Source organism: Pezoporus occidentalis, unplaced genomic scaffold (genome assembly GCF_034315485.1).
Source record: "Pezoporus occidentalis ecotype Australia unplaced genomic scaffold, CSIRO_AGI_Poc_V1 ctg95, whole genome shotgun sequence".
NCBI lineage: Eukaryota > Metazoa > Chordata > Aves > Psittaciformes > Psittacidae > Pezoporus > Pezoporus occidentalis.
The window spans coordinates 794,652-816,044 of NW_026916315.1; the positions used below are offsets into that span (position 1 = coordinate 794,652).

Below are 21,393 nucleotides of genomic sequence, written 5' to 3' on the forward strand. Positions count from 1 at the left end.
ATAGTGTTGAAGTTCACAGCTGAGACCATTGGCCTCCTGGTTAGCTAGTAGCCCTGCTCCGTGTGGTGCAGTGGCTGGTCCCCAACTCAAAAGACAGCCAGGGAGTAGTCCCACACTTAATCACAGCACAACATTGAAATAGGCATGCCCAGCCAAGAAAATACGCACAGAGTCATCAGTCTGCTCAAACTGCTTAAGCATGGGCTGTCTGGAAAGAGTAGAAAAGCTGATCCTCATGGTTTATGGGGAACCAAGAGAGGCATCTCTTATGGCCATGTGCACAAGGCTCAATATGTAACAGAAGGCCAACTACATATTCAGTGTGTTTTAGGAAGGGAAGAAAAAATTCGAATAATCTTTATATGATCTTTGGGTATTGTTTGTCCTTTAAGTAGATTCCATAGAATCTAAAACCTAAGTCAAGAAAGAGTGAACAGGAGAGATCATGTATTTGAGCAAAGGTGTTAAGTATGGGAGGTTTGAAGACACCAGACCTGGTTTTAGCTTTGAATACCTTGAATTTTCTCTCCTGCCTATCAGAATGAGAGTGTGCAAAGCTGACCAGCCTACTTCTCCTTGGAGCTTGCCAGTGACCCAGCTAGGAAGATGGGCCAATATTTGACACATACCCTTACTTTTGCAATATGCTGACCCTGTGGCATTTTGCAACTAGGTCAGCCCTTTGGCATGAGCCAGAATTTGGGTGTAAATCTGTCACCATCTAGCAAAGTGTCCTGCTTTCTAGAGTGGTGTACTCTGTGGAAGTGTGCCTGACACCTCTGGGTCTGACTTTGCTCCTAAATTCCAGGCTCGGGAGGTATGTTGCTGATAGAAAGGACTATGTTGGCAGAAAAATTTCATTGTGTGCGTTTTGGGTTTTCTGGGGGGAGAGGTTGGGGGGTGTTTGGTTTATGTTGTGTGTTTTTTGTTTGGTTGGTTGTTTGGGTAAGGTTTTTTTTTGTTTGGTTAGGTTTTTTGTTTTTTGTTGTTGTTATAGGGTTTGTTTGTTTGCTTGCTTGTTGGTATTTTGTTGGGTCTTCTTTCATAGCTTGGCTTCCCTCTGCTGTAACAGATACTGTACTAATGACTTTACTTTCCTCTAAGATATTAATGAAACCCCCTTATTTGCAAATGAGGGAACTAAAAAGAGTTCTGGAGTTAGGTCTTACATCTGGCATTTCCTTGTATCCTACTTCCTTCCCTTTATTTTCAGCTGGTGTGGAGCTACCTGAGCCTATGACTGTATCCTAAATTGCTGAGCCAAAGCCTGTGTCTGCTCTGTAGGGGGCTGCAAGGCTTGACCTGCTTGTCTGGGACTCTACAGCTGACTCATGTTGATGAAACCAGGTTGGATTTGGTGTGAGCAGGCTGATTTTGAAGAGCATTAGGATTTTTGCTTGCCATTTGCTTATCTTAATTGGGCACGCACAGAAACAATCAGTAGGGACAACCTCTATGTGCTGCTGTTCTTTCCTCCTTATGGTTGAGTTCATCACCCTTTGACTTTCATCAGGGGACAAAAGTGTCTGGGAGATGCACTAGAACTTGGTGTCTGATTACTCCAGACAATGTTTCCTCTGGCTGGTTAGGGTTTTTTGGAGTTTGGCTGGTAGGATAGAGCATGCTGGAACATGTGGACGTGAAACAAATGAGATCTGGGAGGCTAATCTGAAACAAACAACAGCCTTCCTCTTTGGCTGAACCTGAGACGCATGCTTATAAGAAGGTTTAATCCCCCACGCCAAGCTAAGAGGAGGTTTGAAGTGGCCAACTTGAGCTTAAAGCAATCTATGAGCAGAACAGGTTCTGGTGCTCAATGTCTAAGGCTGAGGCACGTGAGTCTGAAGTAATATGCGGTGGGGTACATTTGCTCTCAGGAGCCTGGATATGTTCTTTCCAGTTCATTTCTGGAGCCCTTTATAAGAAAATTCTGGTTGCCTTTAAAACACAAGTTGAATCAAACCTTTCTTCAGTCCAGCTTTGGCTTCACAAATGCCCTTATGCAGAGGCACACTGATTTGAGGGGGCAGTGGTTAACAGTGCTCTCAAAAATTCAATATATGGTGAAGGGCATTTTGGGGGTTCAAGTCTTGAAGGTTTTTACCTGTAGCTCTGGTGTATACGTTCTGGTGTAATGAGTTAGAATTGTCTGGAAGGACTATTGCTAGTTATGTCACTGTCACAGTATCTAGCTGATGTGATGCTTGGGGTCATACTAATCAACTTATTTACCCCATGTGTTTGCTTACGTGAAACTATATGAACCCTCTGCTTCCCTGCAGGTATGTGTATTTTACATAGGTGCATATACTTGTAACTTCAGTGTAGCACCTCATTTACACTGGAGGATGTAAAACAGCTGAGTGGAGTTGAGCTGAGAAAGGAGGGAAGAAATGCAGTGGAGTTATTAGTGGAGCTTCTTCTACATTCACTGTAAGGACTAAAAATCTTGCTGTCAAATTTTTTTGACTCTTTTATTAACGCTCAATAATTGAAGCAGAAGTTTCTCAAATCCAATTTTAACTAATGTTTTAGCCTACCTTGTTTTACTCCTCACTGTTCTGGCAAATTTTAACACTTCATAGCCTTTAGGTGAATTTGGGTAGCATGAGAGTGGACTTCCCATAGCATATGCTTGTTAGTGTTGTATCTTTCTTAGCAGTCAAACTGGCTGCTTATGTTGTGCATTTGCAATACAGAAGTCACTGGAAGCCCAAGATATCAGTTTGAGAGGCTGAGTTCAACAGGATAAAAAGAGCCCGTGTCCAGTCCTCCCCCCACCAAGCAAAAAACAAAACACAGAAAAATCCCTAATGCTTAAAGTATAGCAATACAGCATGAGACCCCATCCATGGGAAGCTTTATTTGCAAAGTCATCCTAAAGAAAAGTCCTCTGAGGAAGGAGATACCACACAGTTTTAGTTATGGTCTGTAAGTTGATCATGTTCATGTCAGTTAATCAACAGAGCCTATGAAAATAACATCACAGGGATGTGCAGAGTCATGAGCTGGGAGACACGCTGATCCTGTGGAAACCAGCACAGTGTCCAGAGCCTATGGTGCTTGCAAAGCACATGTGCTTTGGCCAGTTACATTGCGTCAGAGGGGACCATGCTACAGCTGGGATAATTTTGGGGTGTTTTGTGTATATGTGTAAACTTGAGTCTGTGAGAAGCTATCTGAAAGTGTACCTCAGACTTTGAGTAATAACATGAAATACATGCTCACTGTGGAAGCTACTTCATCCAGTGAAGATTCCCATGTTGTTTTGTAATGTGGGATCCTGCTATCAGTGGGAGCTTACTGGAACCCAAAGGGGAAGATGTTTTCAGCATTGGCTCAGCTTTGGCTTTCAGCGCATTCACTCTCGTTCGTCCCTTCACCTCATTTGCAGAATTTCCAGTGCAAAGTAGTCTATCAGAAGTGCAAATGACCAGACATTGTTAGCACCTGAAACTCATTTGGTACTGCTAGAATTTCAGCTTGGAAACTGGGTACAATACGCAAGCAGGGTATGAGTTGGGTGTGCAAGGTAAGGTTATTCAACTGCAGGAGTCTTATGGTTTTGGTTTTTAAGGAAAATAATTTCAAAAACATCTTAAAAAAACTATGGCTAGCAAAGGAAAAGAACTTAACTGACAAAATCAAAGGTTTCCAGAGTTTGTTGTTTTGGGTTGGGTTTTTTCTCTTGAAACAGGATACTTTTCAGTTAATTATTTTTATGTTTTGTTCATTTAAAAATATTTTAGAGCCAGATCTCAGGACGTCTTAATTTGTTGATGAAATAAGTCTATATTGGAAACTGAAACGTAAATGCCCTCAAATGTAAGATTTTAAACTATTTCACAGTGCAAATATAGTATGGGAAAACAGTGTTATTTCTGTTTATCACTGTGGCTTTGCAGGCAACATTAGGCAGGAATATTCCTAAAGCAGATATACATCGAGCTAGTTTTAAATTCACATCTCTGGGACCCTCAAGCAAGATGCTGAAATATGGTTGCATGAAGGAGTTATCTCATTTTCCTAAAGAAGGGAGAATCTAGCGAGTGCTCTGAATTCAGAATTTGGGGGAATTTCAGGGGGTCTCCTATAGCATGACCGCTTTTGTGTATCCCTGAGCACTGTCTTCTCGGCCTGCTTCAGCCCCTTCTTCTGAGGCAGAGCGCAGGGCTGGGGCTGGGTGTTTGCGGGGTGGTGATGGGGGTCTGGAAGCAATGCAGAGGAACACGGTGCTGGCACTCTCTGCCAAGGCGAGCAGGTGACTGTGCACGCAGCTCCGCGTCTGCTAGAGGGGAGAAAAAACTGCTTTTCCCTCCTTTCGCATCGCGCAGTGGGCCGCGGCAGCCCAGCCGAGCTCAGGCTTCCCCGAGCCCCGCGGCAGGCGGCGAGGGGGGGATCCGGCTCACCAGCCGCCGTCCTGCTGAATCCGTAGCCGCAGGCTACGTTTCTGCGTTCTCCTCCCAGCCACCCCTCCCCTTCCCCGGTTACCTAAGCAGGGCAACGCACGCACACACACACACACACACACGTATCTATTTTTATTTATTTATTTATTTATTTTCACCAAGGTTTCCGAGGTGCAGCTCCCGGTCCGGCGCCGGGAGTGCCGCCCGCCCCGGGGCACTCATAACGCTGCTTCCCGCTTTTTCCCCTCGGTTTCCGCGGCGCTGCCCGTCTCCACGCCACTCGTGGGTCGCGTCCCCCCCATCCGCGCTGGCGGCCGGGGAGATGCGGGGCCCACCTGCCTGATGTCAATATCTCGGAGGGTGAGGCCGGGCAGGAATGTGCCGCTCCCAGGCCGGCGCAGGTAATTAATCCCTGCGACTGACAGGTGGCAACAGGCGGCCTTTGGCTGCGGCTCCCGGGGAAAAGCGCTCGGAGGAAGGATTTTAACAGCTTCTCAGCTCCGGTCGTGCGCGGCGGCAGGGGCGGCGCGGGGGCAGTGGAGCTCAACGCGAAAATGAAGTTTAAGTCTCTGCAGAGGAGGACGCCCTTGGGTGAATCGCTGCCCTTCCTCAAGAAAGGGATAAAAGGACGACATGGTGCTTTTTTTTTCCCTTTGCCCCGGGGTGGAAAAGTTTGGTAAATGTCTGCAAAGCACTGGTGGGGCTGCATCCTCCCGGGTATGGCACCGTGGTTTTCCTGCGATGCTTAGAGGGAATGCTCAGGCAGGAGATGCTCAGAGGCCATGTCCCGCTCGCTGGTGCAGTGGGCTGTGAGTCCGGGGGTTGTTGTCACACGTAATGGATCTGTAGGCATGTTGGGGCTGGTGATCACTGAACCTGTCAGTCATGCCCGTGGTTTGAATATCTGCTACGTCCACTAGCAGCAAACTGGTTTTTTTCTGAAGCCTGACAAGATAGAGCACCTCAAACTGGAGTTAGAATAAATTGGCTAAGTGGTGGGTTAAGGTTGTGCGGAGCCATAATCTCCTAGGAGACATCTGTGTCTGCAGCACTCCTGGTAGAGCTGCTCTTGCGCTTCCCTGCTGAGTGTCCTTTCTGTACAAGTCAGTTCCTAAGCCTGTGTGTGCATGTGCAGACACTGGTATCTGGTGTCCTCCCATACCCTCAACAGTTTTTTTGTGAATGAAAAGGCAAATCACTGTTCATCAAAGCAAAAACATTTAAGGTTCAGGTGTAAATGTGTTAAGGTCTTATTCTTAGTAGGTAGCTTCCTTTTTTTTCCCCACTACCTGTTTTCTCCTGAATGAATAAACCTTAAGCAGGAGATTTTCTGTTTCTTTGTCACTCTCCTTGTTCCCATCTGTGACCATTTTGGTGCAAGTAAATGTTGTTTCCCCACTCTTCTAACTAGTTCTTTTTTCCCCCCTCTTGGAGTTAGTTGATAGGAAAGAAAGCATAACAAACTGATGGCTTTAAACACATCAAGTAAAATGAATCTAGTGTTTAACTGGGTTGAACTAAAACGTGACTACTTGAAAGAAGTTTGCAAAAGATTGAAAGACCTGTTGATCTAAGCAGAAGGGGCTCAGGGAGCTGTCATGCCATAAGCCAACCTCTGGGATCACCTTCAAGTTGACATCCATCAGCATTCATAGAGCTGACTAAACCCCACTCCTTTTAAAGACTTACGGGCTGTAATCCCTCAGCTAGACCAGATGGCAAAACAGATACTAGAGGTAGATTTCCAAAGCACAGTTTTGGGGATTTTGCTGCATCAAAGTTTCGCAGGTAAATTGAATTCTCAGTGAAAAGCCATTGCAGCTTGATATGAACCTTGCAGTTACTTTCAGGAGGCTTCTGTCCTTTCCAGCAAAAATTCTCCTTTTGAGAGGTGAACAGTGGTTTGCTTTCTTCTTTAAGCCCCTTGTTGACACACCTTCTGGAGAAGGGGCTTGCTGAGAAATCAGACAGGTGTTGCCTGATGGTAGCTGGCATGTGTGCATTGTGATACTGAATTACCAGCCAGAGTGCCAACAGTGGATAATACAGTATGTCTGCACAGGCAGGTGGGGAGGGCAAAGCTGCAGGCACTGGAATGTTTCATTCTTTCCTTTTAAGACATACTATTAAGCAAAAAAGCTAAGTTCACTGCTGTTCTTCACAATCTCTTGAAGTCTGCTTATTTGGGCATGACATACAGTACTTGAACACCAAAGAGAAGTCTGAGCCAAAGCTCTTTCCTCTCCCTCTTGAATGGTTACACGTTGCCAATATCCACTCTATTGTTTTAAACAGCCTTCTGGTCTTTATATCTGGTAGAAGTGGTGTTTGCACTTCTCAGGCTGTTGGCACAAGTTTTGTTCCTGCTGCCCTATAATGACTATTGTCATCTTGCTGAATTATAGGGTTGTTGATTGAGTCAAGCTCATTTTTGGTATTTTTGTTTTCCTATCCAAGCAAGTAACAGAAGTGCATTGATTTACAGTCATGTTCCAGTTTTCTGGGAATTACTCATCTTGTGTTCTTGCCCCTTAGACAATGAGCATCTCTCAATTCCCATAGCAAAATGGTGGGCAGGGGGATTGTCATCTCCTGCAGGACTGGCGACCAATGTGGAGAGGCACCTGTGCCAAGAGAGGCAACCCTTGCTTGCAGGCACTCTCTGAATGCACAGACAGTTCCTGCCTCGGCTTTGGGTTTGGTTTTGTTTTGTTTTTTTTCTGCAGCTTATTTGCTTTGAAATCTATATACAATATACTGTCTTGCGCTGTGGATATAGCGATTATCACCGATCCAGTACAAGTCACTATGACCTAGTTGTTGGCATCTATTTATGCCAATAAATGGCTGGGTGTCGGGTTACCTGTGGTTGCAGCAAAGTTGGCAGGGTGGGAAACTCAAGACCCTTGCTGTCTGACAGCAGGTACGCCATGAACGGATTTACACGGGTGTTAAATGACCGGCTGCTCAGTGTTTACACGCTTGCAGGCGGCTGTGCTTGTGGTAGATGTGAAATCATGGCTGTATGCCCTGTCCCCGAGGCTAGTGTAGTGCCGGTGAGGCTTGAACTCCTCTTGCAATCAGGTGACAAAAAGGCAGCAAAGCCATCCTTCTGTCTTGTCTGTCTCTGTGCTGGGTACTGCTGCTTGCTTCCCTGTGCCCTGACCATGTCCCAAAGCAGAAGTGGGCTCCTGGTCACCCTCCTTTTCTGACATGCCATGTTCAAGGTGTGTTGACCAGAGACTGAAGCTGTTGAGTCTGCCCTGTGTTTTGGAGACATATATATGGATATTTCTTTGTTGGACAGGCTTGTTCATCACAAGCCATTAGCTGCTTGCTTTCTGTGAATTTAAGCTACAGATCTGATGCCTTCCAAGGTGGTTGTAGCAAAAGGAGTTTGACAGGGTGACAAAGGGTGAACAAGGAGCAGATTGCTTCCTTTGCTGGCAGAGGGACCACACTGTTTGATCTGGACTCTCAGTATTCATGCTGCTGTTGGGCTCCTGTCCTTCTGAAAGTAATTTTGGGGTTGTTTTTTTTGGTGTTTTGTTGTGTTGTTTTTTGTTTTTTTTTTTTGACACTTCCCTTCCCCCAACTTGTAACCCCATCTTTTGTCTTTGAAGATGTTATACATAAAACTACAGTCAACACCAACACCCCTGATATGTGACGAAGGGGTGTGTATCTCCTTCCATTTGTTCAATTCTCCGAATGCCTGCAGACACCGGACACTTTGGTTCCTGGCATGTGCTGTGCCTTCCCTGTGCCACTGCACTTCCATATTTATGCTTTCCTTTCAGCCCATGGCCTTTGGGTGCCCAATTTCTTTACACTTCAATGATATTAAGGCATCCAAGTGATTAGGTGGCTTTTTGAGATTTTTTTTTAAGGCTTTCTTTCCTTGAAACCTTCACAATGCTATTAGCAAGCTGATGTGTTGAGGGAAACAATCCTTTCTAAATTTTCTTCTTTTAAACCTAAGTGATTCTTTTCCTACTTCTTGAGATGAAAAGACAACATAGTGAGTTCATTCTTACCATCAGTAAGGAATTACTTTTTAATTAAAAAAACATAAGGAATTTCAGGTAAAAAGATGTACGATATAAACCACCATCCAGATCTGTTTCGCAACTTTTATTTTTGTAATTGTTTGGCATGTTCCCCATTTCCGCAGGCTGGGTAAATCCTTTGTGGGTTTAATCTGTAGCCTGGAGGCACATAAAATACATTGCACAATTTTGCCTTTGCATTTTTAAAGAATTTTTTCCTTAGCTTAAATACCTGTAGCATCCTCTCTGCCATATGAACGGGTGGCGTTGAGTGAGGAAGGAAGGGATTGGCTTGGCTTATTTTTAATCTCTCTCTCCTCCCTGGTGTCTCTCCCAACTTTGGTTTTTCCTGTGTTAGCAACATGTATGTTTTGAAATGCAAGTAATCCCTGAATATTGCTAGCTAATCCTTCTGCTGCCACATCACCCACCACCCACCCATACATGCGCTGGCTCTTCTCATCCCAGCAGGGAGGATGGCCACATCTTGCTCTAGACCAGTATGAACCTGCCAGTGCTGTGTTTGAACAGTTGGGTCTGGGGCTGTATCAGCCATGGCTGCTAGAGATGTTTTTTAAGAAAACAGCCACCTTGGGGCTTTCACTTTTTTTTTTTTCTGTGCAAGAACTGAAGAGATGGAAGTGGGGAAATACCAGCAATTCCTGTGGGTTACGTGGTTAGAATTGCTAGAAGAGCTCTGTACTCGCAAATGCGTGAGCACCTGGAGAAAACTGAGTGCCTCTTGAAACAGGGCACTGATGAAAAATACTGTGTTCTGGAACAGCAGAGGAGACTGGAGACTCTCCTTTGTGGGGGACATCCAGAAAAATTGGTTTGAATTATGGAACTATATAAGGGTTGCCTTGGAAATCATTCCTGCTAAGCACACGCCCTTATTTCAGTGAGGGTGTTTGAACAGAAAGCAATGACTTTGGCCCATGCCTTGATGTTTTGCTGAGTAAAGTCTTCCAGATATGAGCACACTTTGGGGAAAAAGCTGCACCAGTTACTGCTTAACGTCTTAAAAGAGGTATAGTTCAAGTTAGCACAGTGAATAAGAGCATCTTGTTCTGCTCCAGGTGTTCATTGCACAGTCACAACTTCCCTTTTGGAGTCAACTGCTGGGTTGTGCTCTGGGTCTTGCCATGGACCTGGTCTTTGGAGTGTTCACCTTTTTCTATTATTAAAAAAAAAATAATATTTACCTTTTGTGGACATAATATTTTGAGTTTAGAAGTGTGGAGATTTGCTACAGAAGTAGTAAGCAGAGGTGCAAGATGTTTTTAAGAGGTGACTAAAATGTCAGATTTGGTACAACTCCCAGGTTGGTCAGGGTCTTGCTTTCAAGTGCTGTTCAACTTGAAGGCTGATGTTTTTATTTCAACTCTCTACAAAAGCAGGAAGGCTTCTTACAAAACAAGATGGAACACCTTGTGCGTGGCTTCCAGGATTACAGTGTGCTGTGAAAATAGTAGCCATTTTGTTAGGAAGGTAATGTGTGTCTCTTGTAAGAGTGAACGTGTGCCCAAGAGTAATAAAGACTATTTGTTCATGTAAAAGTGATGCTCTTTAGGAAAACTAAAATGTAGATTTATATTCTGCTATTCTAAGCCAGGCAAAGGTGTAGAGCTTTTGCCACTTGCCTGGAAATGTGGCTTTTGCGTGACCAAATGCAATGCAGATGCAGCAGCTGATGCATTCAGTGATATATGCAAACCCATCTCAGTCCTTCTGTCATGCATTCATTCCTAGCTGGACATTCTGACTCTCTCTTGCTCTGTTTCCTCATCCAGTATTCCACTGAACTGAAAAAGCTGTACTGCCAGATTGCCAAGACATGTCCCATTCAGATCAAAGTGATGACCCCACCACCTCAGGGAGCTGTTATCAGGGCTATGCCAGTCTACAAGAAAGCTGAACATGTCACTGAAGTGGTCAAACGCTGCCCGAACCATGAGCTGAGCCGGGAGTTCAACGAAGGTAAGGAAGGCAGTGCATTGTTGGCAGTCCCTCTCCAAAGCTGCTCATCTGATGACCGACCAGTGTGGGGATTTGGTGGCAGCTTTACAGCAAACCTGCTGGAAGCAGGCTGCCCTGCAACATCATCTTGTGCAGCTTTTTATTTCCCATGCTTAGCAGGAAGCTTCATACTATACTTTAGCTGTCCCTGTGCAAGCACGTCCTTGGGAAGAAAGTACTGAAATAAATCTCGCGCCTGCCCAGGTTGGATTGATGTCTGTCCTCATGGCAGGCAATGCCTTTCTGGCAGCCTTTCCCTGCTCTGTTTTTGCTCCCGCGATGAGAAGCAGCTGTTCCTGTGTTCGGGAATGAGCTTCCACGTTGCTGGGACAAGGATCTAGTAACAGGATGCAATATCATCTCCAGCCCTTAATCCACGCCTCAAAGACGGAGGTGCTGTTTATCTCTGGCAGAATAACACGAAGTGCCAGCATCAACTGTAGGCAACCTTCCTGTACATTGAACGCTATTGGTTCAGTGTTAATGTTTTAATCTTTTACTTGATGTTGCTTGTGTTAGTGAAGGATCAGCAGTTTTAAAGATGTCCTGGAGGTTTCTGCAAACTCATAGGCTGGGCTCTGTTTTGCCTTGATCATTGAAGTTCACATAACTTCAGATGAGCATCTGTTTTATTCTATGTGCATTATTTGTCTCCTGCTGTAAAAAAAGCCTTGTTGGTGTCAGTTAGCAGGATGTCTTAGAAGCCCAGATCCCTTTGCTGATTGCAAAACAGCCATCTAGACAAGCACAAAAATAAGCAAGGACTTAAGAGTGCAAAATCAGAGCGAAGTGGACAGTTCTTCAAACAGTTTTTCATTTTTAAAAAGTGCTTTTCTAACAGAACTGGATTTTTTTGAGGGTTGATACCTGGGTCAGTAATAGAATTTTTATGAAGAAAAAATAAAATTATAAATTTTTATTCTGAAATAATTACTTCTCTAGAAATACAATGTGTTTAGGTTAAGAAATGAGCAAAACAATTGAAACTAACACAACAAATTCTTGAGATGAACCTGTGATAGGCTTCTCTCCTCAGAATTTAGTCATACATTGTAGAAACACTGAAGAAAATTTGCAGGAAGCAGGCTTTTTTAATTATTGGAAAGGGGCCTATAAACAAAGAAGATTGCGTTCCCTTCTGCCGCTGCTGTAAGCAAGCGGGTTTTTTCAAGTTGACCATTAATTAAATGCATATTTCTCTTGATACTTGAAATCTTTTTGAAATCTTGATACTTGAATCTTTTTTTAGCTCCTTAGGATCAAGACTGACAGGAGACAACAGAATAGGGCTAGCAATTTATAGAAAAAGGTAGGAATTTAGACTTGCAGGAATTTGCCTTGTTTGCGTGTTTGGGGAAGGAAAAGAAAGGCTTTCGCCAGGTGTGAAAATCCACATGGAGTTATCTTGTGGAAGAGTTGGTGTGAGCTGCCATTCAGTTGACATTTGGGCTTGCTTAGTCTGGCATCATGAAAGCTCATGTTTGAATTTACTCACAGGTATCCAGTGTGAGCCTGGGAAAGACTGTTGCTTTTGTTGTCTGGCAGCAGGGACCTTGAGAAGGAATGCTTCAAGGACTGGGAGGCATGTGTTCTCTGACAGATGGATGGTTTCTTTTGGTGGAAGATCTTGCTGCCCTGTGTGTGATCTTGCTTCACTCAATGGTGTCTCTTGTTTTTTTCGCCTCCTTGCCTTTGCAGGGCAGATTGCGCCTCCCAGCCACCTGATCAGGGTGGAAGGGAACAGCCACGCCCAGTATGTAGAAGACCCCATCACTGGGAGGCAGAGCGTGCTGGTCCCCTATGAGCCGCCCCAGGTATGTTGTGAGCTCAGGGTGGTGGCATCCCAGTATACAAAGGGGTGGGAGTTGAAGGGGTTAGGATCTTGTGCTTTCCTCATCCCAACGAATCTCTTCCTTCTCTTTGTCAAAAATGAGCTTTCAAACACCCTCTCTATCCTTCCAGAGTAGGAGTTCTTAACTTATTTTAAGAAATCCTTGCAGTGTGGTCTATTTCATGCTAGTCTGCAACACAGCTGTGGAAGTACCGGAGGAGAACCTGGAAAAAGCAGAGTTTTCTATACATCATTTTTTCTGCTCATCTCCTTTGTCTCACCCAGGTTGGTACAGAGTTCACAACAGTCTTGTACAACTTCATGTGTAACAGTAGCTGCGTGGGAGGGATGAACCGGCGCCCAATCCTCATCATTGTGACACTGGAAACCAGAGAGTAAGTAGTGCATCACCTTTGCTTTGCAGGTGGCCTTCTGGCTCTTCTTCTGTTTGGGGCAGCATTTCATATACTTAGGGACAGCTTGATGCAAAGGGCTGTAGGATAGTTTTCAACTCTCTGCCCAGCACCTGGGGTATCCTGACTGGGAAATGGAAGGTTTGGGTCTGTCTGTGCATAGTCTGGTGTGAAGTTAAGGGATGCTGCTGGCCTGTATCTAAGCTGCCAGCTGACATTTCCTCTCACCTCTCTTCCCAGTGGGCAAGTCTTGGGCCGCCGATGTTTCGAAGCCCGCATTTGCGCTTGCCCAGGCAGAGACCGCAAAGCAGATGAGGACAGCATCCGCAAGCAGCAAGTCTCTGACAGCACAAAGAATGGTGATGGTACGAAGCGCCGTAAGTAGCTGGCAGAGCTGGGCAGATTGCAAATCGTGGGTGCAGGTGTGACCTTGGCTCTTGTGCTGTGGGGATGTGCGGTGCTGTGCATGGGCTTGGAGGCAGGAGGGCATTAGACATCTGTTCTCCCAGGGTCAATCAACCTGAAAAATGAGCTGGTGCTCACAAGATGGGTTTATGGTCTCCCTTGCAGCACTCCCTGTGTTAGATGAGACTTGCCGGCAGTGGAGGGATGGGGTGTTTATTTGCCACCCTAAAGTTTCATGGCTGGGATTCTGTAACCACTTTTTGAACCTTTACTGCTTGTTTGGGACTGCACTGTCATTCTCTGCTCCTTCTAGCCAGCGTCTCATGCTGTGGCATGTGTCTTCCAGCCACAGGGATCTAGATTAAGCTTGCATATAAACCTTCCTGTGCATTGGAGGTGCTCTGGCAAGTGAACTCGCTCTGTGCTCTAAAGAGTGCAATGTACTCATCAGACAGCGCAATGTGGAACACTATCTTTGGTTTCCCACATATGCTTAGCGAGGTACTAGGCTGAATGAGGCTAGATTGGAGAGGGGGCTTTGCTTTTGCAGTGAATTCTGCATGCTCCCTGCCTGTTGTCTTGTCTTCATGGATCACTGATCCACCAAACAGCTCCTGAGCACTCTTATGTGAAAGCTCGAAGTCTTTCCTGCAAAGAGCCAGGGCTTGTTCTAGGTACGGCTTTCTGGGGGTTTTGCCATATATCCAGTGCTCCTTGGCTGATGTTTTCCCAAGCATCCACAAAGTCATGTCTGCCTTTTGGAGCCAGAAGCTGCAAGAAGAGTTCTGGAGTGTCTTGGGCAGAGATCTTTCCAGAGCACTGCAGATCTGAGACTTTTATGTCTCTCTTGTATCTCCTTTTTTATTATTTTTTAATTTTTTTAATTTTTATTTCTCCACACACAACCCTCCCCCCTTTTTTTCTTTTCTTTCCTTCCCCCTTTTTTAATGGGATGCTTTTGGGGTTTGTCTTCCAGCTTTTCGACAAGGAACTCATGGCATACAGATGACATCTATCAAAAAAAGACGTTCCCCAGATGATGAGCTCTTATACTTGCCAGTGAGTTCTCCCTGTTTTTGCATTTACTTTGTTTAGTATTTTCCTCTGTGACTTGAGGCAAGTCAATGGCTTACCTAGACCTCAAAGAGAACCGAGGATTGGATGTAGATTTTTGTATTACTTTTTTTTTAATCCTCTGAGCTATCTATTTCAAATACATGTTCCAAACAAAAAATACAAAAACTTCCAGTAGCTGCTGACTGACAGTGGCTTGTGCAAGGCATATGAGAATATCCCAAGGGATCTGTCTGTCCTGGTGGAAAAATTGCCTTGGAGACCTAACTGGGTTTCCTCCTCTGTCATTTCTGGATTTGTGGCACTTCCTCTAGAGATAATGGGTGCTGTCTTACTGACCAAGGTGGATGCTTCTGTGGCTTTTGTATGTATTGCCATTGTAATGTAGTGACAGAAGTGAAATATGCTGTATTGTGTAGGATCAGAAAGGGCAAGAAGCATCTGTAATTGGCCATTTAGCTGCTTTCCCATGAGCCACATTTAGTTGGGTAAATCACAACCAACCATGGTGTTCCTGCAGGAGAAGGGAGATCCAAACCCAGCACCCAAATTCAAGTACTCATTTTCCTTAATGCGTGTAAGATTCAGCAAAAGATCTGCTTACATCTGAGACAGCTAAAGATGTTTTCTGTCTAATGGATTGGATCAGAATATTGCTTTTGGTTGGCATAGATTTATATTGTGCCAGATGACAAACACAAGATGTTCACTAACCTTCAGTGTCAGATTGCCACTCTTCAACATTATCTGCTTTACCTTTAGCACAAGGTTTAGCAACAAGGTTTTGTTGCATATCATTGTGGCAACAAGGCTTTGTTGTATATCATTGTGTATAAACAGGGTATTTTCATCCTGCAATGGCTGTTTACTTGACTGTACCTAAAGCTCACTAAGGTGGCTGTCACTAAGAACTATAGATGCAGTCCTTTAAGGCTTTCTCCCCACCCCCCTTTTCCCATGATCCAGGTGAGGGGACGTGAGACCTATGAAATGCTACTAAAGATCAAAGAGTCCCTGGAACTTATGCAGTACCTTCCCCAGCACACGATTGAGACCTACCGCCAACAGCAGCAGCAGCAGCACCAGCACTTGCTCCAGAAGCAGTGAGTATGAGTGTGCTTGCAGTGAGGGTGGTGGGGAGGAGGGAGAGAGGAGAGAGACACAGAAGGCTTCTGCACACTTGGAGGTAGGGATGTGGTGCTCAACTGAGGGCTGAGCACTTCTACTGCAGTGCAGTATAGTACCACACTGTCAAAATCTTTTCCAACAGCATAGCTGCTTGTTAATTCTGTGGTCAGAGCTGGTAGAAATTGATGCCAGTTTAGCCAAAGCCGAGTTTCTGTACAGAACTTGAGAGACTCGGAGTTTGAGATCCAGATTTCATGACCTGTGCAGTAGGACAAAGCAGGCCTCATTTCCCAGGCACATGTCCTGACTGCTTTCAAGGTCCCCCTCTAGTCTCTTGTCCCGTGCAGTTCACTTTTTGGCTTTGGAAGGTGAATGGCAGGTTAGTGCCTCGTTCTTGACTTCCAGCCAGAGCCTACTGTGCAGTGCAGCAAGGCAGTGCTACTGAACAACCTGCACACAGAAACCAGCTGCCTGTGCACACCTGAGCTGGGGAGCACAGACGGGGTGCGCTCTTCTCTTGTCTGGTCCACAGGAACAGCAGCAAATGTGCTGCTTCTGCAGGGTGTCCATCTGGGTATCTTGCCAGGAGCACATGGAGCTGGGAGTGTGAGCACCAGCTTGGCCGAGTGCTTGAACCCTGCTGTTGTGTATCCCTCGTGCTGTTGGAAGGCTGGTGTCTCAGTGGGATATAAATGCTGTAGGTTCCTCAGCTGTAAAACAGGAAGCTGAAAGTTGGGAGCCAAACACATAATACATTTGTGACCAGTAGGATCTTCAAAGAAAGACTCTATATGTGCAGTTTTATAGTGTTTTTAGAAATTGCACTTTGTCAGTGACTCTCCACATTGCACATGAAAACTTTCCACCCAGGCAGATATAGGCCCTATCTGAACTCAGCTGGTAGAGCTGTGCCAGGATTGCTTTGGGTGGTGTAAGTGCCAGGAGGATGGGGAGAAGAAGAAGAGACAAATAAGTGTCTGGTTTCCATTTTCCCCTCTGTTCCCAAAGCTTTGCAGTTGCAGACACTGGGTCAGAGAATGACTTCCCAGACAGACTGTAAGTGGTGTCGCTTGTGGGCATTGCTTCACCTGCCATATCAGGTGACAGAAAATAGCCACCCAGGCTGTAGGTAGCCGCCAGCGGTAGTGCTTAGGATCTCACACGTTCCTGCTGGTAAGCTCACGTGTCAGGAGGCTGCGGGTATAACTCATTCTCTGCAGAGGTTAGCAGGGGGCCAAGGCACCACATAAGTCCCACGAGCCTGTAGGGATTTATTTTGGTGCCTTGGCCTTGTCTCAGGACTTCTGCAATGCCACGGCTTTCTGCCAGATCTCTGCATGTGTTCACATTTCAACCTGTGTATTTAGTGTCAGCTGGAGTCTTGTGGAGGTGTGAAAAAAGCCTTGTGCCAAAATGGCTGGAGCGTCCAGAGGCTCTGGATAATTTTCAGGGCACTTAAAATTATCATTATTTTTATCAGTCATCTGCACTGTTTGTTTATACAATAGCTTGTATTTACTAGCTCCTAGGCATTGCCGCCTTTGTGCACTGGCTGCGTGTCTTCAAAGCTCCACCTGAGCTACAGCCATCTCAGTTGAGAAATGGTTTTGTAAGCAGAAATGGATGGCAGCAGATGACTGCTTTCCCTTGGTGCTGACAGTTGCTTTGCCATAATTACTGTTTTCATTCTTCCTATATCAATAGGATGGGTTCCTGGCAACTGAGGTTGGTATTTGTATTATCTTTAAGTCCAGCATGTGTAAGTCCACCCATTTAATTTAATGAAACTTCTTTCGGCATGTCTCCTGGCACTTGTCCAGTTATATACTCATTTTTCTCAGCTGCTGAGTATGCTCAGACACTGGGGAGAAAGATTAAGAGCTCTTAAAGATACCAGAAGTGGGGAGGAAAATAACTTTGAGTGTTTGTCCAGAGGTGCTGCAGTTGTAACTGCTGACAGCTTGCCATCAAGCATCAATGCATGTTCAGGCAATAGCTACATAGCTGCAGTTGGGTTCTGGTGCTTTTTCCTCTATAATCCATGGTTTGACATAAGTTCTGAAGGAATGTGTTCAGGGCGAAGGGGCATTTAGGCTGAAAAGACTCATAGACACCATTCCACCCCAGAAAAGAACTGTAAATGAGCTTTAGGTCTCAACATGAGAATGGGGAGAGAAGACATTTTGTGGCAACTGGTTTGGGTAAGAGCAACCTTAAATGTGAATAGGTTGCTGGGAGATGTACTACCACTGCTTGCTTGTCAAGCTAGTAAAACTCAGCAGCACAGTGACGCCTTTGCAAGTCTATTCTGGCTTTAAAAGAAAATGCCTTTCACTTTGTAAGTAGGGATATATTTTCAAAATTCAGTCTGATTTCTTTCATTCAAAGTATGTGTTAAAATTGGGAGCTAGGAAAGTAAATACGCAGTGACCAAGTTTGAATGTGTAGGAACCTGTAGGTACTAGCAGAGCTCTCTGGGGATGGGAAGTTTGCGAGTTGCCTGTGTCTCTTTCTTCTCAAAATGGAGCTGCACTACAGTGCTCCACACTCAAGCCTTGATGGAGGAATGTTTCCATTTTGTTCCTACAACATGGAAAGATTTATCTTTTTAAAAACATAGAAAAAATAAGGATGAAATCATGGTGAAAGTAGGTTTAAAAAGATAAATCTGTCATTTGGAAAACAACTGTATAATTGCTTTCATGCACGTACAGACCAGCATTGCATTTGGCAGGTCAGCAGATGCAACAGTCTTACTGTTCTGGACTAAAAAAGGCAAACCTAGCAATAACCTAAAAGCTCTGTGTCCCACAAAATGACCAAAATACTGTAATGCTCCATGTTGTGCCGGACCTCACATCTTTCTCTGTCTCATCTCCTCTCTCTGTTTGCTCCTTTGTGCATGGTTTTCTTGCATTTACTGTTATGCTGAATACCTTCATGATCATAGGTGGGAAGTTTGTTTTTTTTTTTTGCTGCAGTTTCTATTCTTCCATTTTCACTCCCAAATCCTGGGGCCCATATTTGAACAACAGCACACACATTTATTTGGACTTTTCATGGTCTGCCTCCATTTGTTTTAAACACCTATTTGCCAGAAGATCCCTGCTGCCAGAGGTACCAGAGGTGGCTTGTGCATGAAAGTCTTCTTCGATAGACTGCTGTGAAATACGATTACCATCAATATTCCCAGGGAGTATCTGCGCAGCCTTTAAGGGTTTCACTGGAAGATGCTTTTTCATACACAGCAAAATTTCCTTGGTGGGTTTCACACTTCTGAGCACTGTTGACAGTCTTTATTTCAATTCTTTGTCATAGCATAAAATCATAAATCATTTCATGTTGTAAGGTATGCATAAGGATCATCAAGTCCAACTCCCATGATTGAAGGGGTTTTGCAAAGTCTTCAAATGGCTCCAAAGAAGAGGGCTCTTACGTCCAAGTAGGATCTTATGTCCCAGCAAATGTTTCTCTTCTATCAGCAGCTATCAGCTCACTGTCTGCCTTTCAATCTAGTGAGTAGCACAGCTCATTATCCAATGAGAAGGAATTAACCTCCTGAGTGTGAGGTATGACATAGCTGAGTTATTCAGCCTGGAGTGTTCCAGTGAGATGGTTGCTACAAGGATCCTCACATTTGCAGTCACGGGGAGGGGGTCTGGTGGGGAAGGTGTTCTTTATGCCTCCACCTAGTTATTCTCATTCTTGGTGTGGAAGCTAATAGTGGATTTTTGCACGATTTGGTTTGGTTTTATATTGGTTTTATAGTGCTGTGGTTGCATGCATTGTGAACTGCAGGCGTTTAGATAGTGTTCTCACTAGAGAATTGCAAAGATGAAAGTAAGCAAGAAAAAGTGGGGGATTAGGTTTATGAAGACATGCTGCATTTGCTTTGCTGTCTCTGAGGGAGCAGTGCCTTCTGCATCAGCTGGCAGCCCTACAGACCCCTTGGCTTTAGTGCAGAGGGTCCCTCAGCTTTGAAAAAGAGAGTATTTGAGATGTAATCGATATGGCCCTTTAACAGAAAGCACCATCCTTTCTCCCTAGCACCAGCTTCTGGGTTTTAAGTAATTGAAGTTTGAAGTGGGCTCAGTGGAAGCCACTTCTCTCCTTTTCCCCTTTGGCTGAGTGCTTTTTTTTGCCTTTCGTACTTTTTACTGGGAACTGTATCAACACACCATTAGCTAGCATGAGACAGGGACACAGAAATCAGATTTCCCTATCAACTAGTTCCTTTTTTTTTTTCTTGCCAAGCACTCACTTGTACCTGGGGCTTTCCAGCTTTCTAAATCTCCCTGTCACATATCCTCACTGTGGGTGCTAAGGCATCTGCTTTTCCTTTCCTTCAAAGCCCATACTGTGATCATGAAGGTGGAAACTGACTGTTTCTCTCTTGGTGGCTGGTGAAAGGTCCTGTACATTCATCTTTTTCTTTTCTCTGGTTCCTTCTCTACAGTCTCCTTTCGGCCTGCTTCAGGAGTGAACTCACGGACTCAAGGAGAGACCCTCCCAAACAGATCGATGCCATCCTAAAACATTCCAGCCCCCCAAACCCATCAGTATATCCATAAACTGAGCTGGTGGGGTCACTTTGCCCAGCTGGCAGGACTAGGAACAGTGGGGCAAATACACAACCTGACAGCAACAGAGTAAATAGAGCAATATTCTGAAGGGACTCAAAATTTGCAAAAACAACAGACGTTTGTACAGACCTTTTAGCTGTAGCCCATAGCATTGGGAGATCAGGAACCACACTGTCGTCTGTCCTGATGTAATGTTTTCTTCCTGTTTTTGTAAAGTGTTGATACTCTTTCCTCTTCTGTATTTGTGAAACTCAGCGGTGTTTCTCTGAGCAGGTCTCAATTTTAAAATGCCTCTTGTCTTGTTTAACTTTTAAAAATGTGTTTATGGGCGGGGGTGTGGGGTAGAAGAGGGGTGCTGTTTAAACAGTCTGTGATAGTCAATTTGGCCTGTTTTAATGCCAATCACGCAGTAATAGTACAAGTAGCTGAAGTATTTGTACTGCTGGACAGGAGGTAATAATTATATGAATTGGCACTGGTAAGAAATCCATTTTTTTTGTTGTTTTTTTTTCTGTAGAAATGCCCACTAATTTGGCATCACAAATTGTTTCCCCTTAATTCTAATCTTAAAGGGTCTGACTCTGACATGAAAATTGTAGGGAAGACTGGGTGACTGACTTTGTGCCAGCAGCCCCGGCAGTCATCCAGCTTTGCTGAGTTTAGGAAAGTCCTTCCTGACGCTGTGGGCTCAATCTAAGTGGGCTGAGCTGCACAGGTTGAGTGTGAGGTTGAAGTCTTTCCGTGTTATGACATCCATGAGTCCCTGCTCCCTTTGCAGATGAGGATGTAAAGGGCAGTGTCAAACACTGCTTGTTGCCCTACCTGTGAAAAGAGGTTTGAGCTTGACCCTTTCCTTGCAGATGTTCAGCAGTTATTAGATGTTGCCTTAGAGTTTTCATCAACCATACTGCATTTTACTCCATCACTACAAACCTCATACTGCAAAGGGAAAGCAGTGCCAGCATATGCCTCAGGCCATGCCCACCTTGTCCATTAATCCTGCAACCAGTGGCTTTTGCTTATTGTGTACATGAAGTGCATCCTCGCTTAGCAATTCCTGCACAGAAGACTTTTTCAGCAAGGACTTGTAAATCCTTGCAATGCTTATATCAGACTTCACCTCTGAAAATCATTTGTATGGAGCGTAACAAGGAGGATTTTAACCATTTGGAAACTTCATTTCTGTGTCAAGCTCAGACTAGCACAAAGGAGAAATGATCAACATGCAAGGAACATGCCATGGACTTACCCTGGCACTAGGTGTGGATACTGGTGATGGGGGAGGAGCTGTTTGAGAGTGGGAATGATCCCTGCTGGGGCTTTCCCCACTGGGAGGTGCTCAAACACCCTTGCATGAGCAATAGCCCTTAATGCTGGTAAAGAAGTGTCTTTCAACCCACGTTTTCAGCCAGTAGCGTCTCTCCTGAGAAACCCTCGTGTTCATGGCCGCAGGAAACAGTAATGTGAAGAACTTACTGAAGG

At 44.8% G+C, this 21,393-nt stretch overlaps 1 protein-coding gene across 11 annotated transcripts in view; it reads left to right on the forward strand.

Moving 5' to 3' along the window:
- The window catches only part of TP63 (tumor protein p63), a 162,065-nt gene that overhangs the window by 128,934 nt on the left and 11,738 nt on the right, over positions 1 to 21,393 (forward strand). For 9 of the 11 annotated variants that reach the window (XM_062606295.1, XM_062606296.1, XM_062606304.1 and 6 more), the window contains 6 exons: positions 10,252 to 10,438; positions 12,176 to 12,291; positions 12,594 to 12,703; positions 12,962 to 13,098; positions 14,103 to 14,185; positions 15,167 to 15,303. In XM_062606295.1, coding sequence (XP_062462279.1) covers positions 10,252 to 10,438; positions 12,176 to 12,291; positions 12,594 to 12,703; positions 12,962 to 13,098; positions 14,103 to 14,185; positions 15,167 to 15,303 — 770 coding nt within the window. Of the gene's footprint in view, positions 1 to 10,251; positions 10,439 to 12,175; positions 12,292 to 12,593; positions 12,704 to 12,961; positions 13,099 to 14,102; positions 14,186 to 15,166; positions 15,304 to 19,784; position 21,393 lie in introns of all 11 variants that reach the window. The other 2 variants (XR_009962314.1, XM_062606297.1) reach the window with 2 other exon arrangements.